This window comes from Chiroxiphia lanceolata, chromosome 15, assembly GCF_009829145.1.
Source record: "Chiroxiphia lanceolata isolate bChiLan1 chromosome 15, bChiLan1.pri, whole genome shotgun sequence".
In the NCBI taxonomy this organism is placed as follows: domain Eukaryota; kingdom Metazoa; phylum Chordata; class Aves; order Passeriformes; family Pipridae; genus Chiroxiphia; species Chiroxiphia lanceolata.
In genome coordinates this window covers 4,692,382-4,708,736 of record NC_045651.1, presented here as the reverse complement: position 1 = coordinate 4,708,736, position 16,355 = coordinate 4,692,382, and the positions used below count along the sequence as shown (strand labels likewise).

The window sequence follows — 16,355 nt, the reverse complement described above, 5'->3', positions numbered from 1 at the left end:
GTGAGTTCTTGCTGTGCACTTCACATACTTATTTATATTTGTACTAAGTTCATAAAAACACTACTCTGCACTTCTCTGGGCACTCACTGTGCTTATATATTTATCTTAGGTAGTTACATATACATACACTTATATATAAGTAAGGTAATAACACTCCCATTAGACTAAGATTACTGGAAAAAGGTTCAAATTAGTAAAATCTGCTATTTTGCTACTGTTACTCATTTCTGTGTGCATTCAGAGCCTCATGCAAGAGTCCTGGGCAGGCCAGCCTACAGGTGACTCCTCATTATCACCACCATCAGAGCCCACCCATAGACATGAAGTGTTTGTGGGGCAGTTACACGTGAACTTGAAGACCTATCCTTCCTCCCTCAGTAGTTGTCCATATCCAGATGAATCATCCTGTGGCATATTTCTAAAGATGTCACACCAGTTATGCCTCTGTGACTTGTGTTGCCCTCTTCCCAAATCTACACCAGGTCTAGAGCACTTCCAAAACTCACCTACGCTGTCAATGAAACACCTGCACGCAACAAACGAAAGCCCAAAGCACTTAAGAACCAACCAGAACAAGAAGGGTTTGGAAAGAATAACTAGTTTCTAGACAGAAAAAGAAAAGAACCTTTAAGAAAAGCCAATCAAAAGAAAACCCAGAAAAGATTTGAAGAACCAAATATAAGTCAATTACCTGACAGATTAAATGGGAACTAAAAATAATGTTCTTAGTTATCTGGGCACTTAGTAATTGCATCCATTTTTAAATACTTTGCTATGGAATTAACAGCAAACTGGATTGCAGCTGACAAAAAAATAAAAAAAAAAAAGCCATTTTGCTTTAGTGTTTTCCAGCCAGCCAAACTCACGTCAGCTGTGAAACGTTTGTCACCCAGGGTAAGGACAGCAAATCCATCCTGCAGATTTATGTTTACAAGCACTTGGGAACAAATGTTCCCACTTGAACGCCCATATGAACCATAAGCACCCAATATGTTTGGATCGCTACGTTCAGTTTTTTGTTAGCAGATCTTCAACTTTCTGAACAATGTTTCACCAAATCAATGTGGCACTACCACATATCCTTCAAGAACGGGACATGGAGCATATGTCACAACTCTTGTGCATATTCACCAGGGAGTTTCTTACCACCTACATGAAAGCATAGGTCTATTATTTTTAATTCGTAAAAGCAAATGGCATCCATCTATTTTTGCCATTTATGTGATGGCTCTTGCATTTGAGTCCCTCAACCTTTAATATATTTATTCCTCCACCCCACAGATGCTCAGCTGTCAGCAGTGTCATGAGGAACTGAACGTGTCCCTTCCAGTTCCATTAACCTACAGAATTTCCAATTTAAAATGTGCTTCCCTGGCCTTGGGACATGTAAATACCAATCTAAAACACAGAACAGGGAGAGCTTATACCAAAAGTGCTGAACACCACTCACTGCAATAGTTACTGATGATGTTGCTATTGTCACAAAATACATTTATAAAGATATAGGTAAAACACATATAACAGCACTAGTGTTTTATTGACCTGCAGTGCCTAAAAGTAAAAACATCATAAAAATCCTACTGATATCTGATATCCTCACAAAACCTTAATTCTTGGGGAGAACCAAAAATCAGGCTAACAGGTGGAGAAGCCTGTTTTTCAGCTTTCCCTCTGGATCACTAATCACTTGGAGACATTAACTGCTGGACAAGGAATAACTTGACTCTGGATCTGAAGCTTCACAGTTCAGAAATCCAAGTATCAAGAGACAACCATAATCTCCAAAACAACAGTCACTGCAGAAACAGGATGATAGGTCACCTCCAAAGGGATTTATTCCATCTTGCAGGAGACTTGAGCAACTTAGAAGTCTGTACTTATCTATAAATGCAGGACTTGTAATTGAACAGAAGTGGGAAAGAATTATTCCATTAAAATCCAGTAAAAACAGCATCGTGAAATAACTGCATGCCCAATTCAAAAACAAAAATATAGGTAGAAGATGGCTTACTATTAGAAATATGGTTAGTATTATTAAATAATTTGTGCACCTTACATCTGACATCAACAGGAAATATTGCAGAGGCAGGTTTATATACAGAATTTCTTAGGAGTTACAGGCGCCAAAATTTTTCTCAGCAAACTGTTTTTTCTTTTTACATTTTTTAAGGAAATAATTTCAAAAGGAAATATTTTAACACGAACCTTCAGGTCATCTTAGGCATTGTGATTTCTTCAATACAAATGCTTATGTATCTGAACTGTTAATTCACTTACATTACTTACATTGATTCATTTGCTTACTGGTCACTGAATAATGATTCTACAAGACTTACAAAATTGAAGCCATTAACAAAGAAATTTAAAAATTAACTCAATCCATATGGCCTTGCAATTTCCTTGCTAGGTGGCATACTTTTATTAGTATTTTTTTCCTGACATTAGTCCATAAAAACTCATAGGAGAGAAAGCTGCTTCCTCTGCCAGGATTGTCATGACAAAAAGGCAGTCGTGCAAGAAAACTTGTCCTCCCTGGTAGGATTGGGCAGCAAGTTTGGATCACAAGAGCACACCAGTCACCTTACCTGACCCTTTACACCAAACCTCAAACATCTCTTCCCCGCTGAGATGTGACAGCGCCGAAATAAAACGGCCAGAGAAAAGCCCTGCCCTGAAGTTTTCTCCCTGGCAACCAAAGCAACAATTCCTTTGTAAGTAGGTAAAGAGGATACCTGCACAACTGGCTTCCCGGGACATTTCTCCCGCCCTTCTCAGGCTGAGAGAGCTGCTTATTGCCCAACTTACTGCAAAAGGTTTGCTGCTCCCCCCCCCACCCCACCCGCCTGAACATTAACCCTTAATTACGCTTTCAGCTGCTCCTCATCAAGGGAGAGCACCACGTCTCTGAACTGCAAGGAGAGCTCGAGGCAGAGCGCTAAAATCCGAGCAAAAAAAAAAAATCCATCCCCACCAAGAAACCCCCGCTAAAACGCTTCAGGTAATTGCGAGTCCCCCTCCTTTCCCCACTCAGTGAATCACTCCAGGCAGACCACTTGACCTCCTGGCAGCATCTTCCCTGTAAGACTGGGTTTAAAAGCAGGACCTAATCAATAGCTGTTGCTGCACGCGACCTGAGTTTAAGCATATCAATGAAACACAAAATAAAGCGGGTTCAAGGGTGAAACTCGCCAACAGGGGCTACCCAGGGGTCACAAAGGAAAGCAGAAGGAAGAAATAAAAAGGACACAAAAAAAAAAAAAATCAATCTCATTTCTAAAGCTGATTTTCACACCAAAAAGCGCCATTTCCCACCCCACATCATGACAAGCAATTTTTAACATGCATGAAAGAGCCTTGGTTCGCTGCCCTGAGAAGCAGGCTGGGTGCTCCTATGTTGGGCACCTGGAAAAGCAGCAAGAGCTGCTTACAGGGATCTTAATGCAAACCATTTGCCTTAAGATTTCTTGTTCCCCACACCACAGTTTTATACAGCCCATTAGCTTCTCTCTTTAAATTCTAGGGTTTGGGGGGATTGGTTTTGTTGTTGGTTTTTTGTGGGGGTTTTTTGTTTGTTTTTTGAAAAGCATCATTCTATATTCCAGTATTAACATACTGTGACTGCCTTATAAACAACTTGTGATTGACAGAATATTGATGCAGACTTTACATACAGCAATTATTTTGATCATTCAAAAAGCCTTATGTTCCTTCAAAAGAACAAGGCAGAAATCCTCACTTTCCCCAGTAAAACAGGAGAAAGGAAGAAGAATTCTTAAGTGTGAAAATGCACCTCAGACAAGCTGTGTACAGATATTTCACAGTGTTACTGCACTACTGCTCAATGAGTTGGAAAAATAACTCCAAAAAGAGCTTTGAAAAAAAAAAAAACAACAACCAAACCACAAAAGACTGGAGCAGAGGTCACTTCCCCATGAAGATGGAATTCTCCCATTTCTTTCTCTGACATTTATGGGACTACTAAAGGGTAAACAAAAGCAAAATTAGATCCCACAGGCTTTTGGTAGGGGAAAAAAATGTGAAGGAAAATGATATTCCATAGCAGAAATCAGTTGTACAAATGAGACCATCATCTCACAGCCCTTTTCTACTGCTGCTCTCCCACTCTCCCTGGGTCATCTGGTCTTAAACAAAAGGGATTTTATTCTTGCCTACCTCAAAGCTATTATACTGAAGCCATTCTCAAATTTGCACCTAGATAATCAACTTTTCACTATTTCTATTAATCTCATAACATGTATTTGAGTGCCTGAGAATCCCTCTGTGCTTCACTCAGATCCTTATTTTATATCGGAAGAAAACGTTGCAGATCCAAGCACAAACATTGAGGGGTTTTTTTAAATAAAATTAGGACCTTCCACAGGATCTTCTTAATATCCATGCAGGATTTACACGATCTGAGCTTCCTCTGAGGAAATTTTCAAATGATGCAGCGATGTAGCTGTTTAAAAGGACTGTGTAACATCCCTTGCTGTACAAACACGGTGAGCATATGTTCATATAAAACCACCTTGTGATACAAAGACCGTAAAACACAACCATCCCATTACAGCTTAATTCTTTTTTTTTTTTCCCCTCCAAAAATGTTTTCCTTTCAAGGCATAACGATTTTGAATTGAACTGGAGTGCAGGTGGCTCCGTTCTCCTACAGCCACTTCATCTCAGGGAGCCACCCAACTGCAGGGCAGCGAAGCCATGGAACAGACTGAATGGGAAACACAATCATTCCCTTCTGGGCTCTAAATGTGGCAAGAAACTACACAGGCCTCGTCATTATTGTTGTTTTAAATACCCAGCTCTGCTCTCACACAGAAAGCTGCAGCTGAGTTGAGGGCTGGGGTCACGAAGGGGGGGGGACATCCATCTCGTTTCATGGTTGAGGAAGAGTGCTACAGGAAATCTAGTCTCCCAATCAATTACTGAAATTAATTTTTGAGCCCATTTCATTGCCTTCTGGGAAAACAAGGATCCATTTACTTACCTGTTTAGCAGTAGTGTTTTCATTGCTTTTATAAATGAAGTTGGATTAAAAATAATAATTGTGTTCCCCAGAAAAAGGGGATGCAGTAAATTAAGAACTGAGGAGGTTTTATTCATAGAATCACAGAATGGTTTGGGTTTGAATGGACCTCACAGATCATCCAGTTCCAACCCTCTGCCACAGGCAGGGGCACTTTAAAAGCTACAGCAAATCCAGGCACACTGCTGCCTATTTACAAAATGAAACATCAAAACTTAATCCCTGTGAAATGGTAAAACAACTGAGGACCCCAGAAACCCACAGTGTCCCTGCCTTGAAAGCCAAAAAGCACCTTGGCTCTTCAAAACAATTTCTGAGCAGCAGGTCATCTCCAGTGGGCACAGAACTGGTCCTGCCAGACCAGTCCCATGGCAAAGAGTGGCACTGCCAGGGATGGAGCAGGCACTGCCCAACCCTGATCTGCCAAAAGATCCTTTTTCTCTCTAACTGACAGACATGTGTTGCACCGACCAAAAAGCCAAAAAAGAAACACAGGGGGGAGAGAAAGAAAGGGGAAAAAAAAAAAAAAAAAAAGACAACTCAAGCTATGGTTTTAACTTTGTCCAGCTGGGAAGGTCAAGAGGAGAAGGCAAACTTTGTTCTGCTGGTGGACAGTATTTACAACCCCCCTTTAGCCATGGAGTCTGCACTAAAATGATATTGCTGTGCTGTTTTGGCTAGAGACTGCACACACTGACCCCTCCGTGCCCAGCACAGCACCGGAATAATTCCATACAAAAGGTTTGCATTAAATGTAATGAAGCAAATGACAAAATCAATAAACCTGGAATGGTGAGGCTATCATAAAAATGATGTAAATTCAGAGTTCACAGTGGTTATGAAGCTATTTAGATTCATAATTAAAACCAGTACTGTCTCTTTTTTTTTTTCCAGAATAAAAGTTCCTCTTGACAATCAGAGATGAATGCTGCAGGAAATCTTCAGCAAATGTATTCAGAATTAAGGTATGGCAAAAAGACAGCATAAATTATACAAAGATAAACTGTAGGCATATCTTAGCCTAAACACGTACATAATAAAGAAAATTTGATTTCCATACTTTTTCAACTGATGTCTCATCCCATTTTAATCAAGTTTTATATCAAAAAGACAGTAAGAATACCACATAGCCTGTTTTTAAATCAAGGTACTTTCTGGAGTTTGTTTCTGTCAAAGAGACTCTTGTAAGACTATTAAAACAGAAAAGGGCCAAATCTGCTATTCATTACTGTCCCTACAAAAGCAGTGCTGCAGCCTGGGTGCTGCACCAAAATGGAGCTGTGCTTTATTAGGGTAAAAGAATAATGAGCCTAGAAAACACAGAGCAGAGCTCTGAGAACTAAGTAAGCAGATAAATAATCTCTGGAAATAACAACAGTCACCCTGACTTTTTGTAGCAGATTTCAAACCCCAGATAAAGGATCCCATTCAAGCTTAGGAGTGAGGTTTTCTTATACCAGGCTCTGGACCTGGTGCTTGTGGTCTCATTTAAAAATTTCCACCAGTGTTACATTTAAGCAAGTGAATTATGTGCAACGTAAATCTCCAGACTCCCAGATTTTACCTTTTTTTCACCTAATCAAACGGAAAATTTAAAAGTGACCACCAAGCCCGGGGCCCTCCCACCCAAATACTGAATTTTTTCGGTCTCCCGTGCCAGATTCACGTCACTGTGCCAGATGTGCCACGTTCCTGATGGGACACAGTACATCCATGTCCCTCTTCCAAAGCCCCACTGATGACCAGCCTACAGAGCTGCATTGCTCATGGCTGCAGGAGAAGCCTTCTTAGACAGGAGAAGGCAATAAATTATGCAAAATATAAAGCACAGGGAAGATCACAACAGAATTTGAAGTACATGGAAAGGATGACTTAGGCTTATGTGGTGCACTTCATCTTTCTTGCCATCAGCATTAGGATTTTACCATATAAACAATTAAAGTACAGCCTTTAAAGAATGCTTGAAATACGTCTCCAGTAAAGGAAAAAATAATTGGTATTAATGCTTGTCTTATGCCTACAAGAAATATCTAACAATCTATGGTTTGCCCAAAAATTGATATTGAAACCAATACATACAGAAATTGGGGAAATCAATATTATGTATAACCTTATTATGGAGGTAGAAAGCTCTGATTAGCATCAGAAAGACGAAAATTTAAAAAATATTAAATGCCACCAAACATACATCCTCCACTACAACATAGTGCTGGCTTATGTACTTCTATTTTATAGGTAGAACACACTTAAGAGGTATTTCAGCTTTTATTTATCTGACATTTTACTCAGGGGAAAGCAAACTTTACAGTGAGGAAATCTGTTTCTCGGGAGTGATGGTTCAGCTTTTAATAAGTTGCCGGTGACAGATCCCTTGTGGCTACTTGAGCCCACAACTACAGGCATCCATGAAATAAATACTTCCTGAAATGCAAGTGGACAGGAGAATAGAGCAGACATCCACTCTACTTAATGCAGATGTTTTCATTTAAAAAAAAAAAAAAATTAAAGAAAGAAAATAAAAAGAGCGGTGCATTTTCAATCTGTGCAATCGATCTCAAGAGAAGTACAAGTCGTAGTTTAGCACATTCAACAGATTTAAGATCATTTTGTGCTGGTTAGTCCACCTTGTGTTTTATTTATTAGAAAGGGACATGGGAAAGGGGATTAAAAAAACCAGAAAATGTAGTCTGATCACACTACCAAATACAACATAAGTTTAAATACTTCCTGAAATGGTTTTGGGGTTTTCCAGTATTTCTCCTGTGTGCTGCAGCACTTACAGGTTATTAGTCTGTACGTGTCTGTTCTGTTGCTCCCTGATGCAGATGGGACCATCTGAGGTTGTTCAGGAGGAATGTAAGGAAGCAGCATTCCCAGTGGCAGCTCTGCTCATAAAATACAGGAATATCGAGCAGGTTGGGACCAAACCCTGCAGCTGATCACATGAATCACAGGATCCTAGACTCTCATAATTTGGGTTGGAAGGGACTAAATCTCATCCACTTCCACCTCTCTGCTATGGGCAGGGACACCTTCCACTAGCCCAGGTTGCTCCAAGCCCCGTCCAACCTGGCCTTGGACACTTCCAGGGATGGGGCAGCCACAGCTTCTGTGGGCAACCTGTGCCAGGGCCTCCCCACCCTCACAGGAAGAATTTCTTCCTAATGTCCAACCAAAATCTGCTCTCTTGTCAGTTTAAAGCCACTCCCCCCTGTCCTATCACCACATGCTTTTGTCAAATGGCCCCTGAAGAGCTGATATAACACTACTGCCAAGCATTTGCAAAAATGCACTATCAAGACTGAAACTGGCTCACTCACTAGCAAGATCACTGCTGAACTGGCATCTCTGAGCATCAGTGCACAATGCAAAAATCCTACGAAACTTTCTTCCCACTGAGGTAATTTTGAATAATGCCTACTCCTTATGATGTTAAAAGAGATACATGCAGGAGTTTCAGTGTTGCAATGACACTTGAAATACACAGTATTTCACGACAGCTCTGATAAACTGGTAGAGAGCACAGTTATTCAGAAGGCACTGCCTCTGGGTATCATATTCTAGAAAAATGCAGAACTAGCTCCTTATTCAAGAGCTCATCCTCAGCCATCCTGCAATGGGATACCAGAGGAGCCCTCCCTGAAGGCAGGGCACACACCCCTGTGTCCAGGATGCTGTGCTCCCACAAACCTTTAGGAAGTACAGAGGGAATCTGCATCACCTCCCCTTCCCAACACAGAACAGCACAGACAGAGAGGAAAAAGGCTCTGCAGATTCACTGGAGGCAGAGAGGAAACTGAGATTAAAAGAATGCATTTTCTGAATTAAATTTCAAGTTTTCATCTCTGTGTTCCTAACAGGCTCTCCCTTGGCTACGGCTGCAGCAGTTAGGATGTTCCTGATGGAAACAGGGCCAACAGGAAGCGCCTTCAGCTGGGACAAAGGAAAACAGAAGTCCCCCCTACACCTTCTTGCCTGCCCAAAGCCAGGCTTAAGGCACAGTGTTTAGGGTTTCTGGCTTTATTCTCTGATTTTTACTATAAGATAGACAAGAGAAGTAATTTAGAAAGATCAGTGCAGGTGGATTTTAAAGGTTAGTGATTCAGAGCTGAATGAAGTAGAAAACAAAACCAAGGGATGATATACCAGCAAGTGACCTCAGGCAGCAGAGCCAAGAGCAGCTCCCTGGGCAGAACAGGCAGCCAGGCAGGGCCTGCAAAGGTGGGCCACGAGTCTCAACTAAAAATGAAGCAGCGAGCTCTGTGTCCGGCCCTTCTTATGAGGGTGTAAAGAGATGAACATGATTGTCTCCCAAAATGTCCTCTGCTACCACTCAGAGTCTCTCTCTCTCTCTGCTGGGTTGGTTTTGCACATCTCACCTTAAGTGCACCGTGCATTGTGCAGGGAACATGCACGTGCATTCCAATCAATCATATCTTTTTAATGAGTTAATTGTGAAATATATGCTTTTTGCATTTGCTACAAGGGACAGAACAGATGGCAAAAGCTCAAACTAATGTATTCATAAAATTAACCGACGCTGCAGGTGGTGTTTCTCCATAGAAGGTGGTAAGTGGGTAACGTGTTATTTTAATGTTATAATAATGCTGCATGACAATGAAATTTCTAGGAAAGCAAATGTGATGGCCACAGAGATCTCTCTTGAATTCATTATGGTCACTGTCACAATGAAGACTAATTACAGGAGACAGAAAGGAACACACTGTTGGAATACATTGAGTGCAGCGTGAATTTGTGGGTAAGGGGAAGGAAAGTTATTTACAAATCTTTACGGTTGAAGTAAAATGATCTTTTCACCCCCTAAAGAAGGCAAAAGGTTTGTCTCCAGTATTTCAAATAGCTGTTTCCATACCTCTCACCTGTTTTGCCAGCTCTGAAAATACTTAAAAATACCAGCTGAGATCAAAACAACCTGAAATCTCTTCCATAACAGAAATGTATCCTTTCCTTTAATTTTCATTATTCATATTTAAAATATACTGTGCTTTTCATGCACACCATCAAATACAGACACCTATTGTTCAGTCCATTGAAAGATACATAAGCAAGTACACAAGCCAACATGTGATAATCAATTCTCCTCTAGGCATTTCTTTTCTTTTATTTGAATCCAACCACTGGCTTCAGTAGACTTATTCCAGATTTTACACCAAAGGAGTGGAAAATCTGGCCAACTGTTCATCTCCCTCCTTTTGTTTTATTTTACTGCAAACTGCAACAGTAACAGTGAATACTGTACACAAATGTCAAGAAACTAAGGCCAGGAATTTCAGAGGGCTCTGGATAATAGCTTCCCTAGAGAACCGAGACTAAAGAAGTTACTTTTTGTAGTGTAACATTTCATTAAGATCTACTGCATATTTATGTAGGGCAAATAACTCACAATCACTTGCTTTCTGCTGGTGAAACAGCTACACACAAATCAACCATTATTTTCTTGGATTTATTTGTTATTTTAATTTGACAGGTATGTTTAGTTATTTCTATGGCTGAATGGCAAAAATTACAAATATGCTCTGCAGTGCTGGTTGTGATGGATTAAAAAGAAAAAAATTCCACAGGAACATTTCTATATTTTGTGTAGGTGAATGTCAAATAACTCTTAATGTAAAGAGCAAGTTCAGCTTTTTCCAAAACCTGAATGTGCAATCTAGATGTTTAATTTTTGTAAAAGTCACATGGATCGATGCTAATAGTAGATGCATGCAGAAAAAGTAAGAGTACCTTCCAGGAAAAGCCATTTAACAAATAAGGAACTGAAACTAATAGGTACAACAATATTTTACAGTACTCAGAGAGCTCTGATTTTTCACACTGCATAGGTAATGTAACCACTAGGAAAATAAATGTGTACTGACTTGCAGAAGTGTTAAACGTTACATATGTGCTGATGCATTCCTGCATTTTTTTTAAAAAAATAAATCTCAATGCTTCATTTCTTCCTCCAAAAGCACCTTTAGGGCTATCAAGAAGGATATTACCCTCAATTTGCTAAGTGGCCCCAGGACACCAGGAAAGCAGCTTGCAGGTCTAGTGATATGAGCTATTATCTCGTGTGTGCCTGGGAAATATTTAGACAGAAATGCAATGAGCCCACATTATCATGACAGATGAACCTCTGAGCTTGTGGTATTCTGAATCCCAGTGCTAAAGTATCCTATAGCCAAAGCCTACAAGAGATAAAAGGCAGAAGCCGAACAGGTTCTGGTGAATCAAGAACAAGAAATGGCAGCAAATCCTCACAGAAAAAGCAATGAGTGTGTCATTCCACGTGGCTCCAGTGGGGTTCAAACGGGGTGGTTCCTCAGCCAGGTTGGCTCCCCCTCCGCTCTGCTGCTCTGCCATTCTCCTCACATATCTGTGCTGCATATTCCTCTTTCCTTTGCCATGAATCATTTCACTTCCTTGCCTGGGACAGATTTTGTAGACTCACAGAATGGTTTGGGTTGGAAGGAACTTAAAGCTCATCCAGTTCCACCCCCTGCCATGGGCAGGGACACCTTCCACTAGCCCAGGTGGCTCCAAGCCCTGTCCAACCTGGCCTTGGACACTTCCAGGGATGAGGCAGCCACAGCTTCTCTGGACAACCTGTGCCAGGGCCTCACCACCCTCACAGGGAAGAATTCCTTCCTAATATCAAGCTCTGTATATTCCTATCCTGGGTGCCTGGCTGCCCTCAGTAAGGTAGGCTGTGCAGGTTTATTCAACAGCACCTGCAGGAATGCCTCACCAGAGGAGCACTCACCTGAATGCCAAGATGTGATTCAAGCAGGGGAAACGTGCAGAAATCCAAGAACCAGCTCCATATATTTTTATGATGAAAGGCCATGGCTGACAGTGCTGAGATAGCCCAAAGCTCAAAGAGACCCAAACCCATATACTTTAATTCTTGAAATAAATGTGCTTACTTGGGGCTATAATCCTGCAAGAAACATTTCCTGTCCTCTAAGTAATAAGGAACAGAAATTGAATACAGGTGCACTCTGCAGGTTGGCCCTCTCTTGCCCTTTCTTGTTCAGCTCTTAGGACCACTGAGCAGCATTTATGCATCTACTCTACACTATGTTCAAAGTGTCAGCTTTTGCCAAATTATCATATAAATTCACTACTGGTAATGGACATTATGTGCTCATGACACTTTCTGAAAGCTGTATAATTCTGTATTTCAATTAGGAATGGAGTTACTAATTTATTCTTTGTCTGCAGATTCTTCCTTTGATTTTGTACTCAAACAGCAGAAAACACTTCATATGAAAATCATTCAGACAACAAAATTTCCCCCGCTTGGGAGTTTGAAAACCCCCAGTTTCTGCTTTGGCTTCATTTTGTGCAAAAACAGTGGCTTTCCTGACATTTAAAAGCTCTTCTTTAGCACAGCCCTTATCCAAGCCCATTTTCTTGGGCTCACTGCTCTGCTAAAAGAATGACAAAAGATACAAAGCTTTTACCATTTAAAGAGAAAGACAAGGTGAAAAATATCTTGAAACATTGCTTTTTATAATACTTTTTTTTTTCCCCTATCATCTTAACATTTACTTTTTTAAATGACTGGCACCAAGGCAGTTCTGCAGCCCTGGTGCTCAGGGCCATCACCAAAGACTCTCAGTGTTTTGCACACACAGCAGCACCTCTGCCCTTAAATTCACCAAACAGATTTTTTTTTACACCAGAGTGTTCCAGCTGGACACAGCCTGTGACTTTGTGTCACTTATGACCACATTGAGACAGGGTAATTCTCACAGGGTTTCCAAATGGCACCCACTGTAATTTATATTGAGCCCTCAGGCCGAGTATTTCGGAGCCTGTATCCAAAAGGAATTCATGCCCTGGCTTAGTCTATTGTATCAACTCTGCTTTCTTTCCTGAGGGAAGCTTTCCAAGCTGCTGTGAAAGACTGCATTAATCTAGAGACTTTCATCTGCTCTAGCACTTGCTGAGTCCCTGTTATAATATCTACAGAGTTATTATTTTTGCCATGACATGGGGACACTTTTTGTAGGACCTGGAAGAATTTGAGGTCACGTTAAATGTCGAGCCACGAAAACAGAGACTGTTCCACGCCAGCCTTTCCCTGTATGAATTTTAAATATAAATTGGAAAAGGTTGGGGAGCGTGGGAGAATGTGTAGCTTTATTTCTTACGTCTCAGAGTCTCCAAGATCCCTCACAAACACGCTTTTATAGGGTGGGAGAACTCCGAGACAGTACAATAAATCAGCAGAGCGATAACCATAGAAACAGGCAACCCTGCTGCTCTCCCTTCAGTGTCTACGTGGCAGAGGCACCAGGCATGAGCAGTGCAGGTGTTGGAACAGCTGGATGGCACCAAAAGGCAAAAGAGGCTCATTCTCCTCCTCCGTTGGCGTGGTCATCCCTGGGACTCAAAGAGGGAGAGGCTTGGTTGCCAAGTCTAGACTTAGAATGGCAATTGGCATGTTAAAGGCACTGCTTAAAGTTTTAAGAGCTTTAAATATTAAAACTTGGTTCAACTCGCATCACACCCTTACGGTTATTGCTGTAGAAATTTTAATGTGTTTCCAGCAGCAAGTTGGCTCAAGAGTTTGCCATGTTTCTCTCAGCAGCTCACAGGCCACCAGTCTGTGTCTGGAAACAAGAGTCACCTGCTCTAATGAACCACCCTGGGTACACAACTCACACAGTTCTTACCAAAAAAGAATGTCTACAGATATGAGGGGAAAGTCTGCTCCTCCTGCTATTTATCTAAACAATCAGTGCTCGTGGCTCACATCAGCAATCTGTCAGACTACTGAGCTTTGTGCTCCTGCTGAGCCAGAGGCTGGACTAGGTGACCTCCAGAGGTCACTCCAAACCAGAATTATTTTATGATTCTGTGATAAACTCAGTACTCATCAGAGACAGAAGCAGTAGCTACAGGGAAGTATTTCTGATACTGTGTCTTTTACAGCAAAATAATAGATACTGCCTAACTTGACAGTCACAATTTGTTGTTGAAGTTTTAAATCCTGACATTTATAGAGCTCCTGTAAGCACTCCAGCCAGTCATCCCTTGATATCAGCTCAGGGAAAGGAGAAAAACCCTGCTTCCTTCTGCACTGAGAGTGGGTGCATAAATCAAAGCACCTGTGATTGTTGTGACAGCTTGCCAGAGGTGAACTAAACTCTGAATGCAAACTTTGCTATTTTAAATGAAGTCAGACAACTAACAATGAATTATAGCTGGGAAAGTTAGATTTTCTGAGACAGAAGACCATCTATTGTTCCTCTAGATCACACAATGTAAGTAAAGCTCATGCTAACATGACAAAAAAGCCACTCTTCTGTCTAAAATCCACAAAATGTTTCCTGCTATATACTACATTCTTCGTATTTTCCTGTGTCTTGAAAACTAGACCTGCTCACACAGGTCCTCTGATGCTCCTCCACTGAAGAGGAACATCAGAGTAAGTGGCTTCTCAAGATGTGTTTTCTCATGCTGATATTCAGGTAAAAAGGCCTCTTGTTACCAGAAAAGCTAAAGTCACTGTTGAATATGCACAAAGTGAGTGACAAACCACTGAAGAAGCACAGGCTTAGTGTGCTGAATGACTGCAGAAACAGCTGTAAGTGTTATATCATGTCTACAAGTGTTCATATTCTGTACATCCCAAAGCCTCCAAAGGCATCTGCACAGTGCTCAGAAAAAACAGAACACAGGTATGGTGCAAGACTTTGTACAAAAGGGCTTCTTTTTAGATCTCCCTTAGCTGACTCTTCTACTAAATAAATGTTACAGAAAACAGTTAGGACAGCCTAGCTTCATCAGCACCAACAATAAACCCCTATTTTCTTTCTTTAATGGCTTTTACAAATTATTTTAACATTCAGTACCGACTGTCAAAGCATGCACAGTTAACTGCCCACAGTATTTATTTATTTTTTTTTTTAATTTTCTGATGTTTGCACTCAACCACGGTGCCTGTGTGCCACATTTTGTCATATTTATTGTCCACACCAGCGGTGGAACAGAAGATTTATTCTAAGTGAAACATTTCAATTTCATCCCTGAGCTCTAACAGTACTTTTCCTATGCATATCTTTCTTCAGGGCAATAGTGCAGGAATGGGTAAAGCATTTAAGAACACTTTTTTTCCTTTGCTCAGAACTTCCCCAGGGGTGTTCCCAGTGTGGACCAAAGTAGCCTGTGAGGCCCCTGACAAAAAGCTGCAGGGTCTGCAGGTCCCTTTGGTGTTGCACAGAGCTAAACAAGTGGTAGCCAAACACATAATAACAGCCAGATGTAACCCAGGGAGAGTGGTTTTCACCACAAATATTAATGAAGTTGTCACTTACAAGTTCTTCACATCGATGATTCCTCGAAAGGCTTTTCTAGGGATTCCTTTTATCTGGTTTTCACTCAGGTCCCTAAATAAGGGAAGAGGAAAAAAAAAATACACTGTATTAACAAAGAGAACACATTTCTCAAATCTCCATGAGATAATGGAACATCCACGTGCTTGGAAAAGTAGATGTTTCTGGATTTGATACACCACATGATGTTTTCAATTTTCTTTCCCTCCTCTAGAGGTCTATGGAATGAGCTGAAATGACTCCACAACAAAACCCACCAGAATTCGTGATACCAGTGACAGAACTTCCAGAAAACATCCCTCACATGTAGTCATGACACTGGCACAATGCAGGATTTGCTGTCAGAGTACCTGCAGCCAAACCTTGTGCCTTGGAATTGCAACCCTGTAGTGTAAATGAAATTTTCTCACTATGCTCCTGTTGGTTTACTGACTGCAAAAATAACTTGGCTACCCCTGCTCAGATTACAGCCTCTTATTTGAAATTAATATTCAGGAAAAACATGACAATCACTCTCCTGTAAGCCTTGTAAATTCACAGTGAAAAGATCTTAATCCACCACATTAAGAACCCCACTGCAGTGTGAATCAATGGCAACAACTGAATTTTTAACCTTGCTTAAAAACAACCAACCAACAGCAAGTCAAAAAGCCTTTCTAGTACTAAAACATTACAAATGTTTCCATTTAAATTATCACATCTTCATTGTGAGTTCAGGTTGTAGTTTCCTGTCACCCAACCTGCATTCAGGTGCTTTTTCCCTTTTTGCACCATGAATATTTCCAAATCTGCAACCCTCCAGCAGTGCAGGTGGAGGCAGGAAGGAGGGCATCAGGAATGGGAGGGAGATGGACACAAACCCAGAAAGCTGGGATGTTTTCATGCTAAGGAAAAGCAGCACTCACCCTGATTTCCTTGCTGGTGCCCTGTCAGCAGGGAGGAGAGGGAGCAACTTCAGCCTGGTTTAG

At 41.1% G+C, this 16,355-nt stretch overlaps 1 protein-coding gene across 1 annotated transcript in view; it reads right to left on the bottom strand.

Annotated features, from left to right (window-relative positions):
* The window catches only part of SLIT3 (slit guidance ligand 3), a 481,232-nt gene that overhangs the window by 222,243 nt on the left and 242,634 nt on the right, over window positions 1-16,355 (bottom strand). Inside the window, 1 exon segment of the mRNA XM_032702926.1 lies at window positions 15,370-15,441. Coding sequence (XP_032558817.1) covers window positions 15,370-15,441 — 72 coding nt within the window.